The 20616-nt window shown below is 39.3% G+C and overlaps 1 protein-coding gene across 1 annotated transcript in view; it reads right to left on the bottom strand.

Annotated features, from left to right (window-relative positions):
* atp8b1 (ATPase phospholipid transporting 8B1) overlaps positions 1-20616 on the bottom strand; it is a 36984-nt gene that overhangs the window by 13318 nt on the left and 3050 nt on the right. Inside the window, exons 2-5 of the mRNA XM_026174493.1 lie at positions 4365-4549; positions 2412-2509; positions 330-443; positions 135-233 (exon numbers count right to left, since the gene is read on the bottom strand). Of these exons, the coding sequence (XP_026030278.1) occupies positions 135-233; positions 330-443; positions 2412-2509; positions 4365-4530 (477 nt within the window). The 5' untranslated portion in view covers positions 4531-4549. The remainder of the gene's footprint in view (positions 1-134; positions 234-329; positions 444-2411; positions 2510-4364; positions 4550-20616) is intronic.

Below are 20616 nucleotides of genomic sequence, written 5' to 3' on the forward strand. Positions count from 1 at the left end.
CTGATTAAAACAATGCTGCATGTTGTTTTGCCAAGATGAACAATGAGAGTAAGCAAGTTTGCACCTGAGGGCCAAGTCGAGAAGACAATGACAGAAGAATTAACCTCGCATGTCTTCCAAAGACCAAATCTTACCAGATCGTCCACCAGATCTTTGATAGCGGTGATTCCAAGCACGATGACCAGGGGAATCAGAGTAGTATACCAGGGCAGAGTAGAAATCTCTGGAATAATCTAAACAAACAAGACATTTGGTGGCACTCACTGATCCCCATTCTTTGCAAAACTGTCAGTCATAAAACAGATAATGCATAGAAGTAATATTTATACCTGTAGGATGAGCAGAGCCAGGAAGTAGACATTGGCTACTCTCCTAAACTGCTCATACAGATTCAGGGGCAGAAAGGTCAAGAAATTGTACTTGTACGTCTTAATGGCATTTCCCTGCAGAGAAAAGAAACAAACAATTTGCTTACTTCTCTATTCCAAAAAAACGAGTCATTTTAAACGCAAGAGCTTATTTTGGCAGCTTATTTAAAAACAACTTGATTTCAATTCTACTACAAAAGTAAATTCAGACTAGGCTTGAAGACTACATGTTTATGATAAAGCAAGAGTTATAAAATTCTCGATTCTGGTTAGAAAGACAAAGATGCTCTGCAGAAAGTAGGGTTGAGAAATTGTAAACTTATCATGCTGTCAGTACTGAGCTGATGCTGTGTTTCATTTACAGATAACCATCTAAACTCTGCTTATTACACCTGGTTTCCACTGAGCAAGACACTGAAGCTCTGCCACTGTGGGAGAGCTCAGAGTTTGATTTCACAGAGGGCAGACTCTCTTCTTACTGGTGCTGAATGATAAGAGCTGGCTCAGGGCAGATTCCCCCAGCTGGTGTCCAATGGGGTGATGGACATTGTTCTATCTGAGGCTATGCTTCCATTCTGTATCTGTGTTATGTTGAACCTTCACATAAATATCAAAGCAAACAGAAGCAGTTAGCCAAAGATTCTAGTCTGGAACAGCGGATTGCTTTTTAGACTAAGACCTGCAGGTGAAGCAGGTTTTTTTTGTTTTTGTTTTAATAAAAATTCATTTTCTGTTGCAAAATGTCATGGGAGAAAATGGGAAAGGTTTCCAAACTTGTCTTATTCAAGCTAGTGATCTCAGTCATCATCAATATGAGAAAAAAGAAGTATTTCCTCAGGAATATGTCCAGTTCTTTGAGAAACTACATACTATTAACCACTTTTATAGCAATTAACAGTAAGAAACGCACTGACGTTTTGGCATCTTGCTAGTCTGAAGCATTCAGGTTTTTATTCACGCCATAACACAATCTTGTCTCGCAGCCACAGGACTTGGGCATTATAAGTCAACCATAAACTCCTCTTCATGCCGAAGTATTATAGAGCTACATAAGAACCAATCCATTTAAGATTTTACCATGCCCACACACATCAATGAACTCTAGAAGCTACTAAATCATGGTGCATACTTGTGTTTTGCTTTTTTTTGTTTTTGTTTTTTAATTTACAGGACTGCACCTGTTTTTATTAAGACGTCAAGCTTTTGGCATCTGTTTACTACATGCATTAAATGTGAACTTTTTCAGAATATACTTGTACTTCTTTAGATTAACACACAAAAAAATATGGCGTCATCAACAGGTTATTATGCAGTGGTATTGATGTAATTTATTTATAATGTAATTTATGACACTTTAGCACCACCGGGCAACGCTATGTGGCTTCAATTATATAGTAGAGAAGGCAGCATATCCATTTTGGGCAGCTAATACCAAAACAATCTAGAGATCCACAGAACTACAGAAGAGCTACGAGTATTTTTAAACATCTCCTGGCATCAGGATCTACCGTATCTGACTGTGTTTGCTGGTGAAAGAAAGGCCGCCCCAGCAGGGTGATCAGGTTTCAACCTTGACAAAGGCCAGTGACACGAAGCATAAAAATCTCTTCCGTGTTAACCGGCTGTCAGAAGGATAAACCACACAGCCAGCAACAACTACTTTAAATGGTTTTCCACATGAAGGGAGACAAATTTAACAAATGAACTGTGTGATGAACAAAAGCTGTACATAAATCAAAGAACAAGATTTTCTCATTTGACTCCAGTGTAGCACGCCCAACCCTCATCGAGTTACATCCACCTCATCCCATTATTCATCTACAGTTCCATTCATAACTGAACAGCGTACAAAATAAAAACGTCATATTTTATAAAACACCCTCTCAGTGGGATGCCTGATGGAAAATACACACCTGCCCTGGTATTTGTTTAGGGTGTGCCATGTTCAGCTCTATATGCTGAAGGTTTGGTTTACACCACAACCAACAGTCAATCTGCAGATAAGTACATTAAATGGCCTGCTGACGTAATGTCTAAACTTACAGAGTATTTGCTCTTCTTTATACACAGAAAGACTTTTTTCTTAAACTCTGGCAGCTGGTGATAGGGTCGGTCATTGGCTTTCACTTTCCAGGTGACGTCTGCGAAACAAGAAGAAAAAAAGAAAAAAAAGACAGTGTTTTAAAAATATACCTAATGTTGATGAAGTAAACTATAGAATAAATAACATGTCTGTTACTTATATACTCTAGAAAGTTAGGCTAAAACACAGACTGTATGTGAAAGATGGATGTAATCAACATAACTTCACCCACCAGTTAAATTAAAAACAAGAAGAAAAAACCCCCCAAAAAACAGAACAACTCAATTTTCCAAAGTAAAAATCAAACAAACAAGAAACTAGAAATGTCTTGATGCATGCTCAATCATCCAGGTAAGTAAATCCAAAAAGATTGATTCTGTTCATCTGGACGTAGCGTTTTGTGGGAGAAACGTTTCGTCACTCATCAAAGAGACTTCTTCAGTCTCAGCTGACTGCAGGTTTCCCCTTATAAAGAGTACATGTGCACAATATCTGAAACCAGCCAACTGAATGAACAATGGGCTGGGAGGTCAGTTCCTTGATCATAAATATGCAAACTGTCATAACCATTGATCAACAACCACTGATCAATGGCCACTAGTACCATTCACAGAGAGTTCGGGGATGGCTGCAATCACAGCATTATAAGATGGTGACAGATGTACCCTTAGGCCCCCTCCTCGATTCAGAGATGGTCTTTCCCTTTTCACGTAAATGGCCTCCTTGACTCTGCGCTCAAACCAGCGTTCCTCCCTGTCCAGGATGTGCACATCCTCATCATTGAAAGAGTGTCCACTGGCCTGTAGGTGTGAATAGACTGCAGAGTCCTGGCCTGACGAGGTGGCTTTTCTGTGTTGTGTCATCCGCTTCACCAGAGGTTGTTTGGTTTCCCCGATGTATAAATCCTGGCAATCCTCCTGGCACTTCACAGCGTACACTACGTTACTCTGTTTGTGTTGGGGACCCGATCCTTGGGGTGGACCAATTTTTGGCGCAGTGTGTTTTGGGGTTTAAAAGCTACAGAGACCCGGTGTTTAGAAAAAATGCGTCTCAACTGCTCCAATGCTCCTGACACATATGGGATCATTACAGGTTTTCACTTAGGCAGCGGTTGTCCTTCTCTCCTGGATTGGTTGGAGCTTTCTTTAGGCACCTTCCCAGCTTTGACAAAAGTCCAGCTGGGATAACCACATTTAGGGCCTTCTTGATGTGATGTTCTTCTGCTTCCCTGGCCGCTGTCTCTCTGTCAGTGGGGATGGTGTTCGCTCTGTGTTGTAGCGTCCTGATGACACTCAGTTTATGCTCCAGTGGATGATGAGAGTCAACCCCTTAAATACTGATCTGTGTGTGTAGGCTTACAGTAAACATCAGCTTATCAATGGTCATAACAATTTGCATATTAATAATCAAGGAACTGACCTTACAGCCCACTATTCATTCAGTGGTGCTAGTTTCCGTCATTGTGCAAATGTACTGTTTATAAGGTTGGGGAAAACTGCAGTCAGCTGAGGCTGAAGAAGTCACTTGGATGAATAACGAAAGGTTTCTCCCACTAAAAACGCTACGTCCAGATGAACAGAATCAACCTTCTCAGAAGAAACTAGAAAGTCCCCAAAAGTGGGTCACAGTATGATGTGATGCTAGGACATTTAACCACACATCAACCAGTATTATTTGCCTTATAGTGACATTAGTTATGCACATGTTAATAACACTTAAAAATCCACTGAGAATTTAAGGAGGCTCAAACATATTTGTCATTCACCTCAAATTAATCTCATGTCCATTAAAATCTGATCAATACTTTGGGAGAAATAGAAATTGTTATGAAACAGGAAAACTGCTGTAAAATGACACATTCATCCCCTGAAGGAAAAAAAAAAAAAGATCATTGCACGTCTTGAATAACTCACCAGTGGGTCTTGTCTCCACTTGGGGTTGCGGTGCTCTTTCTGGTGCCTCTTCTTCCCCTTCAGAGCTTTCCTCTTCCAATTCGTCATCCGTCTCATCGTCACTGTATGGCATGACCTCATCATCAGGCCCCAGGGAGCTCCGGGTGTCGACACGTCGTCGACTCATCTTGGCGGGTCAGTTATCTCTGAGAAAGGAAAAAATATGAAGAGATCAGTAGGTTCAATAATAATTTTACAGATTGTTTCACAGTGGAGTCTTCAGACCGTTTCTGAGAAGTTCTGCAACTTTTTAAAAACAATCAATCCAACAGCTACGTTGTGCAACGACTGCAATGATGCACCAGGTGCCTTTTTTTCCAGACCTGCTTACAAAAAAAAAAAAAAAAAAAATTAATGAATACATAAATGAATAGATGGAGTCAGCAGATCAGTTTAATCCAGACAAAACTAATATATGAATGATCTGTAGTGTGATTTCCTGAATAAAGGTTTATACTAAGGATGCATCAGACACTAGATATGACTTAGATCATAATACCAATGCTAAAAGCTAACCTGCTCAGGATGTGGGGCCTCTTACATATGTTAGTATCAAGATTGTCTTAAAGAAAATGTAAACTCACAATCTCCAGAAACTTAAACTGACAGTTTTCCTTAGGGCTCGTTCCACATAAGCCCTCAGATTCAGCATATTTTATTTGTACAATAATTATACAATTTGTTCTGGCCTCAGTTTTCAGACCCACACGTTGCATCCATCATTTATATACAGCTCATGAAGTCGTGATTTGCATTTTTCTTTTTAATTCCAAGTCTGTTTCATAAATGAGGAAGATGATGCAAACACTATAATGCATCATACAAAGTAGTACAGTTGAAATCAATGGGGCCTTCAGATTTCCATAATGTACACAGTAAACTGTAAATAAATGCATTGACTATAATGAAAACAATCTAAATAAATATAAAACATTAATATTTCAATAAATAAAAGGAAAAAAAATTGGTCAGGTTGACAAGGATTAATGGTTCCACAGGCCTCAGTTTCTCAGACGAAGAAGTGAAAGTAAGAACACTGCAGGGGGAAAAAGAAGGGGGAAAAAGCTGTGACAGCAGTCACAAGTCTAACAGGTTTACAGATGCCACACACTGACTTAAGAATATGAAAAGAGCAGGAATGCAGCTGAAGCAGGAAATGCAGATCTGCCTCCAGCTGACTGATCAACTCTAAAAGTTTTCACGGCCGGAAAACTGACCACCCACGTGTAGTATCATTATAGCCATTAATACTCAGTAATCAGTCACAAGAAGGGAGCTGTACTTCTGTTTTTCTCCCTACTTTGACTGACAAATGCCATGAGCAAAACGATGCAGTGTGATGACGTGGGATCCGTGTCGAAGTGATCGTGTCCATGTGAGGAATGCAATCACTCCCTCCTTGTCATCACCACCTCTCATTAAGGATGAGCTTTTTATAGCCTATTTGCGACGACTGGAATAGCAGGACAAACCTCCAACAGCAGTTTTCAGAGTTTAAAGCAAAGTCTTGTGTTTGAAAAGTTTATCTGAAGGGGAGGTGTGGTTCTGTGACATTTAATAAAACAAACCTTGTTGGTCTTACCGCTGCACTGAATGGCATGACACAGATAATAACCTATGTGCTTCTGTGCGGTTCAGTTACTCAGTGGAACACAGATTATTTATCGACTGCTAATAATAGTTCCTCACAAAAGAAACGTTTCTGTCTTCTTGTTTCCGTCGTGTTCCCTAAAAACTACCGTGTCCACCTGTTTTTGGAAATTACAGAGGTCTTAAAGCACATCTTCAGAAATGAACCAAGCCGAGTGCAATTTACAGGATGGAAATATACAGGATTTGGTTTTCTCTGTTGATATTGTATTTTAACTGTTGTACAGTGCTTTGAGACTTATGTCTGAAAAGAGTTGTATAAATAAACTTTACTTTCTAACAAAACATTTTTCCAGTTTACTTAAACCTGGCATAGTTTTCATTTTTTCCCTAATGTGACTATTTCTTTTGCCAACTTTGCACTCTCCACGACAAAGAAGAGAATCGGGGAAACATCCAGTCTCACAAAACAGCACGAGGCACAAGATCCACTTCAAAATATAGTTTGCCCTGATGAGGTAGCAACCTGAAATCCTCGCCAATAGTTAAAATGTGCAATTTTAGACCAGAAACATATTTACAGCCTGGTACAAAATGTTGTTGATCTCTGTAGCGACTTAGTGACAACTGTACACTGGTGACAAAACAAAAAAAACAAAAAAACAAAAAACCCACTCATCCATTTATTATTAAAGTTTAAAGTTATGTATTTTAAGGGGAATAGCTGCCACCTGTCTTCATGCTACACCAGTCTCTGACCTCAACTGTGTTTTGTGTCTTTTGGAACATTTGTAATAGAGTTATATGATAATAATAACTTTATTTGTGTAATTAATCCCATTTACCTTTGGGTGACTGAAATTCTAATATTGGATGGTATGTTAATTAGCACTTATTAGCAAGTAACTAATCAACCAAGAAATTAACCAAGCTTTATAGCTTATTTTCTTTGTCAGCTAATACTAGAAAGCACAAATTCAGGGTTTAAATATCCAAAAGATGAAAATTTATTTTCATAATATCAATGTGTGTCCATCTTTTGTAGACAGATTAAAGGTGGATGTAGCTACAATGATGTCATCCACTGGTTTCTGAAGCCTCGAGATGAGCGTTTCCATTGTTACAATCTTGTGTGGGGGGAAAAACTGGATGTGACAAAGAAAGGCGGGTCTCAATGTGGAACTGTACGCTCATGGGCTCACAACTTGTAATTGATAAGTTGTTACCCAATAAGCTTGTGCTTTCATGCCACAAATAAATTTTTAAACACTGGGGTTTCTTTGTTAGGTTTTTTTTTTTTTTTTAAATTGAGTGGACATATGTCTAACACCTTGTTTCAGTATATATGCGGCAATAGAGGCAATATGCATGACGCCATAGTTCATTTTAAATAAACTAGAGGGTTATAACTATAACATACATGACTGTTTTTTAAAAAAAATAAAATAAAATTGTTTGGTCTTACCTCAGCTTTGATAGATAATGTAATGAATTGGCCATTTTATGGGAAATCTCCCTCTGACATCTGACTGACTAACAGTTCCTGATTAAAAGGCGCCAAGCTCAGATTGGCACGCTCAATCAGCTTAATGTTTAATGTTGTTAAAGAGTCTTTTAGCACAGCTGATAAGGTTGATTAATTTGGTTTCCAAAAACCAAACATAAGCACTGAACAATGTCAGGAGACACAGAAATGTACCAAACAGAGCTTAGCAGGCCACTCGAGGCAATTATAGTGCAGTCAGCATCCTGTTCTTCGTCTTCATATTAATGAACACTTTTTCCACTTTGAATTTAAACATCGGTCTATCTGTATGCAAGCGCTCTTCCCAAAAAGAGGTTTACGTCAAATTAAAACTGCACAATGAATAAATCAGTGGCAGCTAAATTTCAAGCAACTCATTCAGATTCAAAGCTTTGGTCACACTTGGAGCTTTTGCTAATATTGTTTTTTTACAAAACAGGTGTACTTAATGACACGTCAACACGTCTGCCATGTAACAGGCCCATCTGACAGCTGACATTGCCGGCTTGGACCAGCTTTTCTTGTGTTCCTATTATGAATGTGAGCCACACAAAGAAATTCCTTTCCACTTGTTGGGCAAGAAAATCGAGTTTTAAAGCCTTCTTAAGTCATAAAGGAAAAATATTTTAGTCATTGAGTCTTCAGTCTACACAACCATGGTTTCAAAGGTTTCTAAACCAGACGACATGTTACGTCTCAGTGCATTTATCACCTTTATCGCCACAATCAGTGTTCATGTAACAGCGTTTTTGCAGGAAATGTTCCATAGCTTGTAACTGATTGCCCAATTCTATGTTCTGCCAGCTTACATTTACTATTTATTACCAGCTCGGTGTCAACATTTAATTAAATATTAATCATGCTTTCCTTGCCAGAGCCTCTGTAAAGGCTATTTATTTATTAATTGGTAAGCACAGAAGTCTTCTCACAGACCAGGAACACAGCTCGGCACGCTTTGTGCATACATGTTTAAGCCCCGCCCTCCTCACAGCCTGTAGTGTGTTCCCATGCGTCGTGTTCGTCAACAGTATTTCACAACTTTAATTAACAGTTGCAGCAAAATTTCCACCAATGACTTGTTGGCACACATGAATTTCATGTCTGACCCACAAAAAACAGGGATGAACATATTTAACACACAACGAACACACAATATACTGTACATGCAAGATGGTTAATAGCTATGTATTCACTGCCGCTGAATAAAGCCGTTTTGCTTAAAAGGTTTTATGTCCCATCAAAGATAAAGCAGAGCCATAGAAAGGGAAAGAAAAAAAAATGGGGCAGTAAGAGTATGTCTTCAGACTCTTGCTGTGATTATACTGATAATAATACACTCAACAAAAACAGCAGGAAACTGCTCAAACAGACTGAACAAACAAGGTAATATTCAGATCGCTCCTAAAAGTTTTCATTCAGCTAGAGATTTATATAAGAAGTTCATTTCTATTCAAGCTCTCCATTTACAGTGGGTGTTTTGGCTGAATGGGCCTTGTTTGAACATACAAGTCCAAACACGAAAACATGGGAACACAGAGATTTGATGACGGGAGGGGCGGGAGAGGAAGAGGGGGATCGAGTGTGTAGAGTAAAAACTTGCTGCTCTGACCTCACTTGGCATTTCCACCATCTCTCAGCAAAAACGCCACCTTTAAAAAAGTCAAATTATTCTAAACAACAGTCCGTCTAACCAGAAAAACTTTCATCACCCAGTCAAACAACACCACGCCAAAGGAACACACAATGCCAAATAATGCTCTGCGTCACTCCTGCATTCACGGATATATCCTTTAAGACACCTGTCATCACTGCAGGTATGCATGCCATCAAAACAACTTCTTCCAAGCGAGTTGGCTTCATAAATGCACAAGTCTAAAAGTTCTGTTAAGTTACAGTTTTGCAGCTGCTTTAATAAAAAGGCAATTACTGGGAAATTTGTCAGGATATCCAGACCAAGACTTCCTGATGTGTCCATGCGAAGTACAAAGACAGCTGATGGTTACAAGAATGCACTCCAGTAAATGCAGCCGTCTCCAACAACTCCGTGTATGTTTGTAAGAAATAAACAGGGTCTTTATTTCAGTGTGACCAGCTGTAAAGACACGCTAAAGAGCAACACACCATGTCCACCTAAGCAATCCACTTAACATAAAAACAGCTCTGGACCAACGGAGTGGAGCTTTAGCCTTGCTTAAAGTCAGATGCATCAGTGTCAACATGCCCACAATATTAACTCACTCTTCATGTTTAAAGTGAAAAATCCACAGTGTTGTTTCAGAAAAAGCAAAAAAATACAACCAAAGAAGGCTCAATGATCCGTGGACTAATATTCAGTCAATTAACAAGGGGAGAACATGATATAGAACTCATTCAAACAAATGCAAAATAGATGTGTCTAAGAAAATATATATCTGGTACGGGAACTATACTTTTGCTGAAAAGAAGTGTCTGCAGCGCATAGTGAGGACAGCAGAAAGGATCACTGGAGGCCTCTCCCACCCGTCTCCCAACTCTACAACAAACACATCATCCGACGTGCGAACAGTGTAGTGAAGGACACTTTCCACCCCTCAGATGCACCTTTCTCCCTCCTTCCATCTGGCAGACGGTTTTGCAACATCAAAACCATAATGACCAGACACTGCAAGAGCTTCCCCCCCCCCCCCCCAAGCAGTCAGAGCCCTCAACTCACTACCACCAAACAACTGATATACACAAACACCTTACAATACTCACCAAAAGACTCAAAAACAATAAAAACTTGCACAAATTCACTACAAACTGGACCTGAGAACAACATGCTTATTTGCACACTCAGTGTGAAGTAGTCAGACTCGAACGTCAAAGAAGGTGGTAGGGAAGCAGACTATGCAGACATTTTAGGTTTCCAAGGTGAGCAATTTATTTACAGTGAACTTAATTTAATGTAACTTAACAAAACTTCCCCCAAATCAATTCAATTAACAAAACTCAACATAACATGGATCTGGTGACACAGCTCACCTCCCCCTCTCTCCTGCATCTGGTAGAGACTGGCTTTAAATAGGGCCATCAATTTCCCTCCAATTGCCCAGCCAGTACCACTCACTCAACTGAGGGATCTAAAACTCTACACAGATTATCTAAAAACACAAAACCTCTACACACTTCTAATATGCACATTTACACAACAAAATGGCAGTATTAACGAAAGGAAAAACATTCAACAAATCACTTTAAACCTTAACACAAACAAAATGAAGTATCTCTATGGACAAAGAAACCCCTCCACTTGGTTTGACCTGCTGGTGTCATATGTGACATCATCAGGACTTTAAAATGAGGAAATGCCAGGCGGGCGTTTCCCACACCTGACCCTTATGACGACTGAAAAGACAAACAAAGTAAGTATGAACAAATGACTTAATCTGTAACATAATAAAGTATGAAGAAACATAACTTAGTATTTGTCTTAATTTGCAGAATGTTTGATTTGCCGGCAACAAAACGCTTACACAAACAAACCCGGGATAGTGAATGAAGCAATGTTACTTGACAAATAGCAAATCATAGCAAATACATAGAAACAGAATAACGTGTACAATGTGCAAAAAAAAAAAAAAAAAAAAAAAAAAAAGGTAAACACATGTGGGACAAATGGAGAGAATTACAACTGCTCCTCCACTTTGTCACACTCAGTCACACGGTTACTGAACACATCTACATAATATTATATTTGCACATTTTGGACCTTACACATGCCTTCGTCCTGTCTTGTCTACAATATCCTGACCATAACTTGAACCTGCTATTCAATACCTACTGCACAATCCACTTTGTATTGTCTCTGTCCCATCTTTGTTTATTGTACAGTTAGTATTGTATAGTTATTATTATAGTATTGTATACTTAGTAATAGTACTTTTTAATCTTTATTATAAAGACAATAACGATAACAAATAATCATTATTATTTATTTGTAATTCCTAGTTTTCTATCTCTTGGAGATAGATCTTTTATATTCTTATAAATACACCATGTAGGGCTTGGGGTGAAACAGCATTTCAGTACAGTGGAACCCCGACTTACGAATACCCCATTTAACGAAAAATTCAAGTTACAAAGGCACTTAACGGCAATCTTTCTGCCCGTGTTACGGCAAAATGCCCGTGTAACAAAATCTGCTGGCTCTGATTGGCTGAGTCCAGAAGGCCCACAATGCCTTCCGAATCATGTGACAACCCCCTTGGCTTTCGTACTTGTGCTTCGCTGTTCCATTTGAACAACGTATTGTTGTTGCAGTTAGCAATTAGCCTATAGCCTATTGTTCACTCAAAAGGAGCGATGGGTGCTTCTACTTATGAAAATTTTTCACTTACGAAAGACCCTCGGGAACGAATTACTTTCGTAAGTCAGGGTTCCACTGTACGTTGTATACTGTGTATATTGTTGTACTGACAAAGTTCTTGAATGTTGAATCTTGAAAGAAGCATTGAATCATATGAAAATTATGTGGTTTTACAAAGCTGCAAATGAGCCGTTTATCAGGAAGTTTCCACTCCTTTTTAGTTTCCCCTCCTTATTAGCCAGTCATGATTTTTGCATCAAAATTACTATAAATATGCCATTACTGCACTGAACTGGATGATGCTGAGAAATTTCCCAAGCATATGAGAAAAATGCTTGTGTTTGGCCACGATGAGTCTGATGTTTAGCATTGCATCATGAGCTCCAGCTTCACACGGCTCTAAATGAGTCATTTGAGACCCTTCCTTTTCAACTTTTAAATGTTTATGGTGGTAATGAGACACACTCTTACCGTAGTTCAGGAAATAGTTTCCCTTATCATTATTTTTTATTTTACCAACATGTCTCATATCTGTTGATTTTAAAGGCTGGCAGGGCTTTTGTCTCACACCACAGACTGCACTTTATAATCCAGTTAACATGACACAGTTGAAATGTAGAAACCTGCCCTGTCAGAAACAGTATCAATGAATACTACTCTTTGGGTTTGAAAAAAATGAAAGAAAAAAAGGTTTGAGTTGAAATATAATGGTAACAACTTTTTTTTTAATGCTTAATTTTCTTGTCTCAACAACCACCATGCTGCAGAGGGGATTGTGCTTTTTGATGACCCTTTCCTTGTGTCATGACTCTGAGATGGCTGTTCAAATCTTATGTTTACAATGAACAGCCAGTAACAGGGGAAGAAAAAAAACAAAACAAAAGGGCACTTTGGGCTGTGCCAAAGACATGAAATAAAGATTATTTTGAACTGTGAATCATACAAAACTATTCTAGAACAGTGCAGTCGTTAAAATAAAGAGCTAGGTCCCCTTTAACTTCTGGAACTAGACCAGTGAAGTTAAATGTCTTTTCCTGCGGCTGATATCTTCAATCTGTTGTCAATATTAAATGTTAATATATTTTCAAGTTCTTTAGGAGGTATAAATAAATATATCAGACACTACTGTGAAATAACGAAGAAGCGGAACCTCATCAACTTGACCTAAAAAGCTGGTTTTATCACCTGGGAAGTCAACTGAGGATGAAAGCAGCCTCATTAACAAACAAATTCATCAGTTTTCTTTCCCGAGAGCTCAGCGGTTCCTGCACAGGTCTCCCTGATAACAGATAACGACCAAAGTGAGGCTTAGAGGCAGCCACGCTCTTCAGGATCGCTCTTCAGAAAACAGGTTTTGCTATCTGGTACAGGATATCCCTATGGCAACCAGGGGGAGCAGGAAGGGGGGGGGGGGGATTCACAGAGTGGGACAGAATAGAGCATACCTAACTGACGACACTGAAACCTGAGGAGGGAGGAGGTACAGCGCTCCGTGAGACTGCTCAGGTGAGCCTTCAGACAAGTCAAACAAGAAGCACAAGACTGCGGATCTGTAGATAATGACCCTTAAATATCAAATTTGCATTTGGCCTAATATTTAGTCTATGTCTTCTCTAAGATCTGCGCAGAAAGCCATCCAAAAAAAGTCAATTAAAAGATACAGAAATAAAAATGTAATCATAAAATAAATGACTTTGGGTGCCAGTTTGCAAGTAAACTCAAAGTTAGTCCCTTATTGATATAATGCCGTACCAGCTGTAAATATAATATTTACAGTTTGCAGCATTGCGGGAAGACCTCACTGGAAATAGTTATGCAGTGTGTGAAGTTTGAAGGCTGAAAGGCAGCTTTTGTTTTTAGTAAACAGTGTCTTCACATCAGGGTACATGAACAGGATCGAAGTGCACTTTTGTATGTGTGAAAAATGTGTTAAAGTCATGTGACTGCATGTTTGTTTAGGTGAAAAACAAGTTTGAAGAGCAAAACAAAAACAAAAAAAACAAACCACACACAGGCATGTATGAAAATATGAGCTCACCAGATGGTTGCCTGAGTTAAACTCTGCTAGCGTAGCACACCACATCCACTGTATTGTGGGTAATGTAGGCCTCAGGTTTCAGAAATGAAAAATACAAACCAGAGACGACTACTTCTCTAAATGTCCATCATTAATCTGAGAATATTGTGAAATATAAACACAACAGCAGGAACTCAAACAGCAGTCATCCACTACCAGCTCCAGTATTTGTGTTTCAGTTATTAGAAAAGAAAATAATCTGATAAGAAATTTCACTTGGCCCATTTCTACTTGGTTCATATCCAGAAGAACACAATTACAATAAGACTGAGGTTTATTCATGTTTTCTCAGTTATTTCCAAAGCCTAAAAGAGAACAGCATCGTTTTGGACTTTACAGCAGGAAAGATGGCTTCCATTATGAAGATTAGTGCTGTTAAAGGTGTCTGACATTTAAAAGTATGAAAAAAATCGTAAATAGCATTAAGTCACTGATCATTCCAGTTTTCAAGAAAAACGCATTTTTCTTACTGCTGTGCTTAAAACTCAAAACCATCTCTACATTTAGAGAAGTTTTTTAAAATCATGAAATATTTAAAATACTGCTGCTGACCTACAGAAAGCTCACACGAAATATACTGTACTGGTCTTAACAAGGTTGCAAATAGAGCTTCAACATGCAACAAGAAGAAATGGGAGTGAGACAAAACATTTCTTTGAGCATGCAATTTATTGAAAACAACGCTTAAACTGAAACAGGTTGTTTTATAGCTGATCAAAAGTTTAGGACCACACCTCCAAAAAACCTGTAACCACCCCCAAAACAGAAATCAAAGTAGCTCCACCATTATTGATGATCACTTCATTGCAGGATGCTTCATGCAAGCACTTCCATGAGGTGAGTGGGAACATTTCTCAAATTGGTGAAGAGCATCTCCTGTCTGGAACTGTTGTCCATTTTTGTAAACTTCCCTTGCCATCCATCCCCAAAGCTTCTCAATTGGATTTAGATCAGGAAAACACACAGGATGATCCAAAAGATTGATGTTATTCTCCTGGATATATTCCCTTGTTCTGTGTACTGTCTCGTTGTCCTGTTGAAAACCCCAGTCGTTACCACACAGATGAGGGCCATCAGTCATGAGGAATGCTCTCTGCAACATCTGGACATAGCCAGCAGCCGTTTGACGCCCCTGCATTGTTCCACTGAAGGAAAAAGCATCCCAGACCATTATAGTACCCACGCACTGTACATGTCAGTTGGGATCTGCTTGTCATGGTAGTGATGTTAGAAACCATCAGGACCATCAGGGTTACATTTTTTCCTCTCTGAGAATAAAACTTTCTTCCATCTTTCATTGTCCCATGTTTGGTGCACTCTTGCAAAGTCTAAATGATCGGTTCTGTGGCGTTCAAGGAGACGAGGCCTTTGTAGACGTTTTTTGTTTTTGAAGCCCTTCAGTCTCCGATGCCGTCTGATGGTTATGGGGCTGCAGTCTGCACCAGTAACTGCCTTAATTTGGGTCGAGGATCATCCAGTGTCTTGATGGACAGCCAGTTGGGTCCTCCGGCTCAGTGCTGGTAAAATTTTGGAGTCTTCCACTTAACTTTTTTTGTTCCATAACCCTCAGGATCATTTAAGAAGTCCCAAATGACTTTCTTATTGCGTCCCACCTCAGCAGGGATTGTGCGCTGCGTGAGACCCTGCTTATGCAGTTCAACAATAACACCACATTCAAAAAGGGAAAGTTTTTTTGCATTTGCCATCAGTACGTCATGACAGTGTGACTACCTGACAGAAAATGACAATGAATCCACATTTTTGCACAGATTTGGCCTTTTAAAGGGATGTGGTCCTAAACTATTGATGAGCTGTAAAACAGACTGTTTCATGTTAAGCGTTGTTTTCAATAAATTGCATGCTCAAAAAATGTTTTGTCTCACTACCATTTCTTCTTGTTGCATGTTGAAGCTCTGCTTGGAACCTTGTTAAGATCCAACCAAGCAAAATATGATTTTTTTTGCCATTTTTCAAGTGTTCTAAAACTTTTGATCAGGACTATACATAAGGAGAATACACTCAAATGCTGAAAAACTGCTCATTAAATGAAAAACATATTTAAGAAGAGAAGCATTTTTTGTTCTAAACAATTAGCAATAACTGTCAAACTAACAGGTTTGACTTTCAAATTTAGATGTTGAGAAGAAACATTTTGTATGTGAATTTGGGCATTTTGAAAAGGTTTGTTCTTAGTTTTTGTTTGTTTATATTTTTAAATAAACATAATTGGTTGTAAGAAAATGAGATTTTACAAGTCTGTGGTACTGCTGAGCCCTAATCCACAAAACCAAATCCCTTGTTCCTTGAATTAAAACCTAAACCTGAAGTTAACGCTTATGGAAGTCATTTCTGATTTTCCTGCTAACAGAGTCAAAAAGGGGGAAGAAAACAAAACCGATTTGGTTGACCTCATTTAAAAAACTGAAAGATATTTGTGTCTGTGGAACTTTGAGGACAGAATAGATGCGATTGGTCGCATTAACACAGAGTCGGGTTTCTGCAGCACCTGAGGGGAATCCGTGTGAGCTGATGTCTGTAATACCCAAAAAAAAAAAAAAAAAAAAAAAAAAAAAAAACCCCAACCTGAACAATGACTGCCTGTTCTCTGCAGAGTCGGTGTTAAATTCCAGTACAAAGCTAAACTATTCACCATATTCCTGCTTCCTTAACATCTTCTTTAATACTCAGTTCTTTTCAGTCAGCAGAGTCCATCTCTGTATTTTAATGTAAAACAACTGAGACTGGGAAAAAAAAAAAATCATAAAAAGGTTGTTTTTCAAAAATCAGTTTGATTCATTTGAGGAACATTTGTAAACTGTAATGTGTGGTCGCCTCAGCTCAACGGGAGAATATTATTCCTGCTTTTGTGTCATGACGTTTAGATGACTGTAGATTGTATTGTGATGACACAGACGAGTGTTTAAACAGGCTGTTGAGAATTTTTAGTGAATTGTTACTCACTCATTTTTAAAACAGTTGTTTATCCGTTTGTCTTATTGTATCTCTGTATTCAGAATCAGAATCAGAATCAGAATCAGAAAGGGGTTTATTGCCAAATGTTGAGCAGGTTTACAACATTAGGAAATTGCTGCGGTGCTTCAGTGCAAACATAGTGTCATAAATAGCACTTAAATAGACATGAAAAAATAAAAGTAGGGATAAGAATTCAAAGTGCTACGTAGAAAGATATGTGCATGAGCTATACATGAGATATATACATGAGAATAAGAATTAAGAGTGCTACGTTGAAAGATATATACATGAGTGCAGGTGGTGATCAGTGCCAATCATGGAATGATGCAGTGAACACAGCGTAGGGTCATGTGTTAGTGGCGGGTACAGTCATATGGTTATTGTTCATGTGTCCAACAGCAGAGGGGAAGAAACTGTTCTTATGGCGAGAGGTTCTGGTGCGAATGGACCGGAGCCTCCTGCCTGAGGGGAGCAGGTCAAACAGACTGTGTCCAGGGTGAGAAGGGTCAGCTGAAATCCGAGCTGCACGCCGCAATGTCCTGGAGGTGTACAGGTCCTGCAGAGATGGGAGTCTGCAGCCAATCACCTTCTCAGCAGAGCGCACAACACGCTGCAGTCTCTGTTTGTCCCTGATAGTAGCTCCAGCGTACCACACGGTGATGGAGGAGGTGAGGATGGACTCGATGATTGCAGTGTAGAACTGCATCATCGTCCGTGTTGGCAGGTTGAATTTCTTCAGCTGCCTCAGGAAGTACATCCTCTGCTGGGCTTTCTTGATGACGGAGGTGATGGTGGGCTCCCACTTCAGGTCCTGGGTGATGGTGGTACCCAGGAAGCGGAATGAGTCCACAGAGGTGATGGGGGTGTCAGTCAGGATGATGGGGGGGAGTGGGGCTGTGTGCTTCCTGAAGTCCACAATAATCTCCACTGTCTTCTGGGCATTCAGCACCAGGTTGTTGTGGCTGCACCAGGACACCAGACGTTCAACCTCCCTCCTGTAGGCAGACTCGTCCCCGTCCGAGATGAGTCCAATAACGGTGGTGTCATCTGCAAACTTGATTAGCTTGACAGACTGGTGGGTGGAGGTGCAGCAGTTGGTGTACAGGGAGAAGAGCAGAGGAGAAAGAACACAGCCCTGAGGGGAGCCGGTGCTGATGGTCCGGGAGTCCGAGACATTCTTTCCCAGCCTCACATGCTGCTTCCTGTCCGTCAGGAAGTCAGTGATCCACCGGCAGATGGGATCAGGCACATTCATCTGGGAAAGCTTGCCTCGGAGATGGTCTGGAAGGATGGTGTTGAAGGCAGAGCTGAAGTCCACAAACAGGATCCTGGCGTAGGTTCCTGGGGAGTCCAGATGCTGCAGGATGAAGTGTAGGGCCATGTTGATGGCGTCGTCTACAGACCTGTTGGCTCAGCAGTATTGGCTATAATGACACTTATTATCTAATTAAGTAAAAAGCATTTAATAAATAAACGTATGTTTACATTATGAAATATATATTTTAACTCATTTACAGATACGTGCTTCCATATGTGTGTATGCTATAGCCAAATTTAACAGGTAAATGATTAAAGAAAGACTAATCTATAAAAGTTTGTTTGGTTTTTAAACAGTTGTTTAAAACAAGCGGCTGATTCAGCCGACGTGACGGGCTGAGGAAGGTGGTTCCAAAGTTTAGGCGCTATGACCTCAAAGCATCATCATCATCACGTTTGGATTTAAATTAAGAACACTTTAAAGACCTTAATCCTTTAATTAGAATAAGATCTGAGGAGTTCTCATATTTAAGCCACACAGGTTTATGCCATCACTGTTTCATATAGGAATTTGGTTGCTCAACAGTTTGTCCTCCATCACACTTTCTTTTTCACAATGCTCTTAATGTTTACATGAGTGGCTGAGTAAATATGCACATTAAATAAATAAAATAGATTAAAAAAAAAATAGAGGTTTAAAAAAGGGTAAAAAGGTAGCAAAGATTATGAAAATTCTGTACTTTGAGAAATGTTTCATGTTTTGCCAACATGCTGGCAAAGTCCTCACCATCTGTACTCTTGAAAGTTGTCGTCTCTCTACACTTTTTTTTTTTGTTCCCACTCACATTAATGACCCGAGTATATTTTTTCGCCTCCAAGAAACTGATACGTTTTCTATGTTGCCCCATGTCTACTTCTTTTCAATAAAACAACCAGCGTCTTAGTGTCCCCATTTGAGATGTCGTTTTCGTACAACTTCTCTATTAAAGATAAAAGATGTAAGATGATTTGAAAAACATGTTTCTGTTTGCATTTAGATAGCTTGCAAAAGTCTTTTGGGGAAAGTGAATTCTCTGTCTATATAAAATAGAAGAACTGCGTGGCCCTGGGGCAAACCACTGTACCGCTAGGACTTTAACGTTTCTGTGGATTAAGATGAAGCTCTAAGACCGTGGCAGGAATCACAATAACTGGCTTTCCCCCCCTTTTTAAAATAACAAACACGCATAGACTTCATATCCTATGCAGTCAAATTCTATTTGACTCCTAGTTTGCATCTGTTTGCCTTTCCTCACATGTGAGCAGTGACTGAAACCTCAAGATGGCTCAAGGTTTGATTAAGAAAGATTCTGAACAGAAGTGGTTTTTGTTGGAGTGACCTATAGGGAGGCCTCAAGGCCAACAAAGACACCCACACTCAGTTTACATTCTTAAATCGGGGGCTCTTGGTAAGTAATTTTAAGGATTTTAAAGAGTCTGGGGCAGAGGGCCACAAAGGAAAAATAAAACCATCAAACCAATAATTTATTAAAAAGCTTCCACAAAGCTGCTTTAGCAAAACAGGTGAACTGGCAGAGACGTTGCCACATTCCCCTCTGGGCACAGTGAGTATGTCAGGGCAAGTGGTCACAAAAGTCTGCAAGAGAACTAAACGGAGCCTGTAATGACCTTGTTAAGAGTTTTACACTTTCCAATTCATTTACTCATTTATTTAAATTCAGTTTAGTCTCTGATGATTTCCAGAGTTTTGCTGGTTTGGTTTTAGTTTTTAAGTGTCTGAAAGTGAATGAAAATGAAAAACTGTGTACATTCATTTTTGTGTGTCTTCTAAAAACGGGTGGTATTGATTAGGGGCAAACCTTAAGAAGTTCAGAACAGGTACAAATAATACACTGAACTCACATCCCAAGTCTCAATAAACATCTGTATTAAAGGATGGCCATCTCTGGGCTACAGGCCATACTTTTAAAACCCTGGTGCTCACTTTAAATTACCCCCATATAGCAAAACTATTGCAGCTGGGCCATTGCATCTCTCGGGGGAAATACAGTTTAAGGACCAGGTGTCTTTGGATATGCAAATAACTCAGAGCTTAATGAAGGAATTAAGCGAGATTAATGAAGCGTACTCCTTACTTTATATGCCAATTTAAAAACATTATTTCCCTAATTATCAGTTCAAGGAGTAAATAAGCGATTAGTAATTACCCTAAATATTAATTAAAATACCTAAAGATGGACTCAGTGTTCAAATAGGTGTTGGAGGGGAGAGAAAAAGTTGATAGATTCACTTTCATGGTGACAAGAAGACAGATGTGAGCCTTCCTGTTATCCTATGTGTTCCTATTATTCCTGTTTCATTGTCATAATGTTTGTGAAAGTTCTTTAGCAGATATTTGCGGATAACTCAGTAGCAAACATCGGATTTATTAAGTACGCTGGCACAAAACACTTCCCGGTGTCGT

This window comes from Astatotilapia calliptera, chromosome 7, assembly GCF_900246225.1.
Source record: "Astatotilapia calliptera chromosome 7, fAstCal1.2, whole genome shotgun sequence".
Taxonomy (NCBI): Eukaryota; Metazoa; Chordata; class Actinopteri; order Cichliformes; family Cichlidae; genus Astatotilapia; species Astatotilapia calliptera.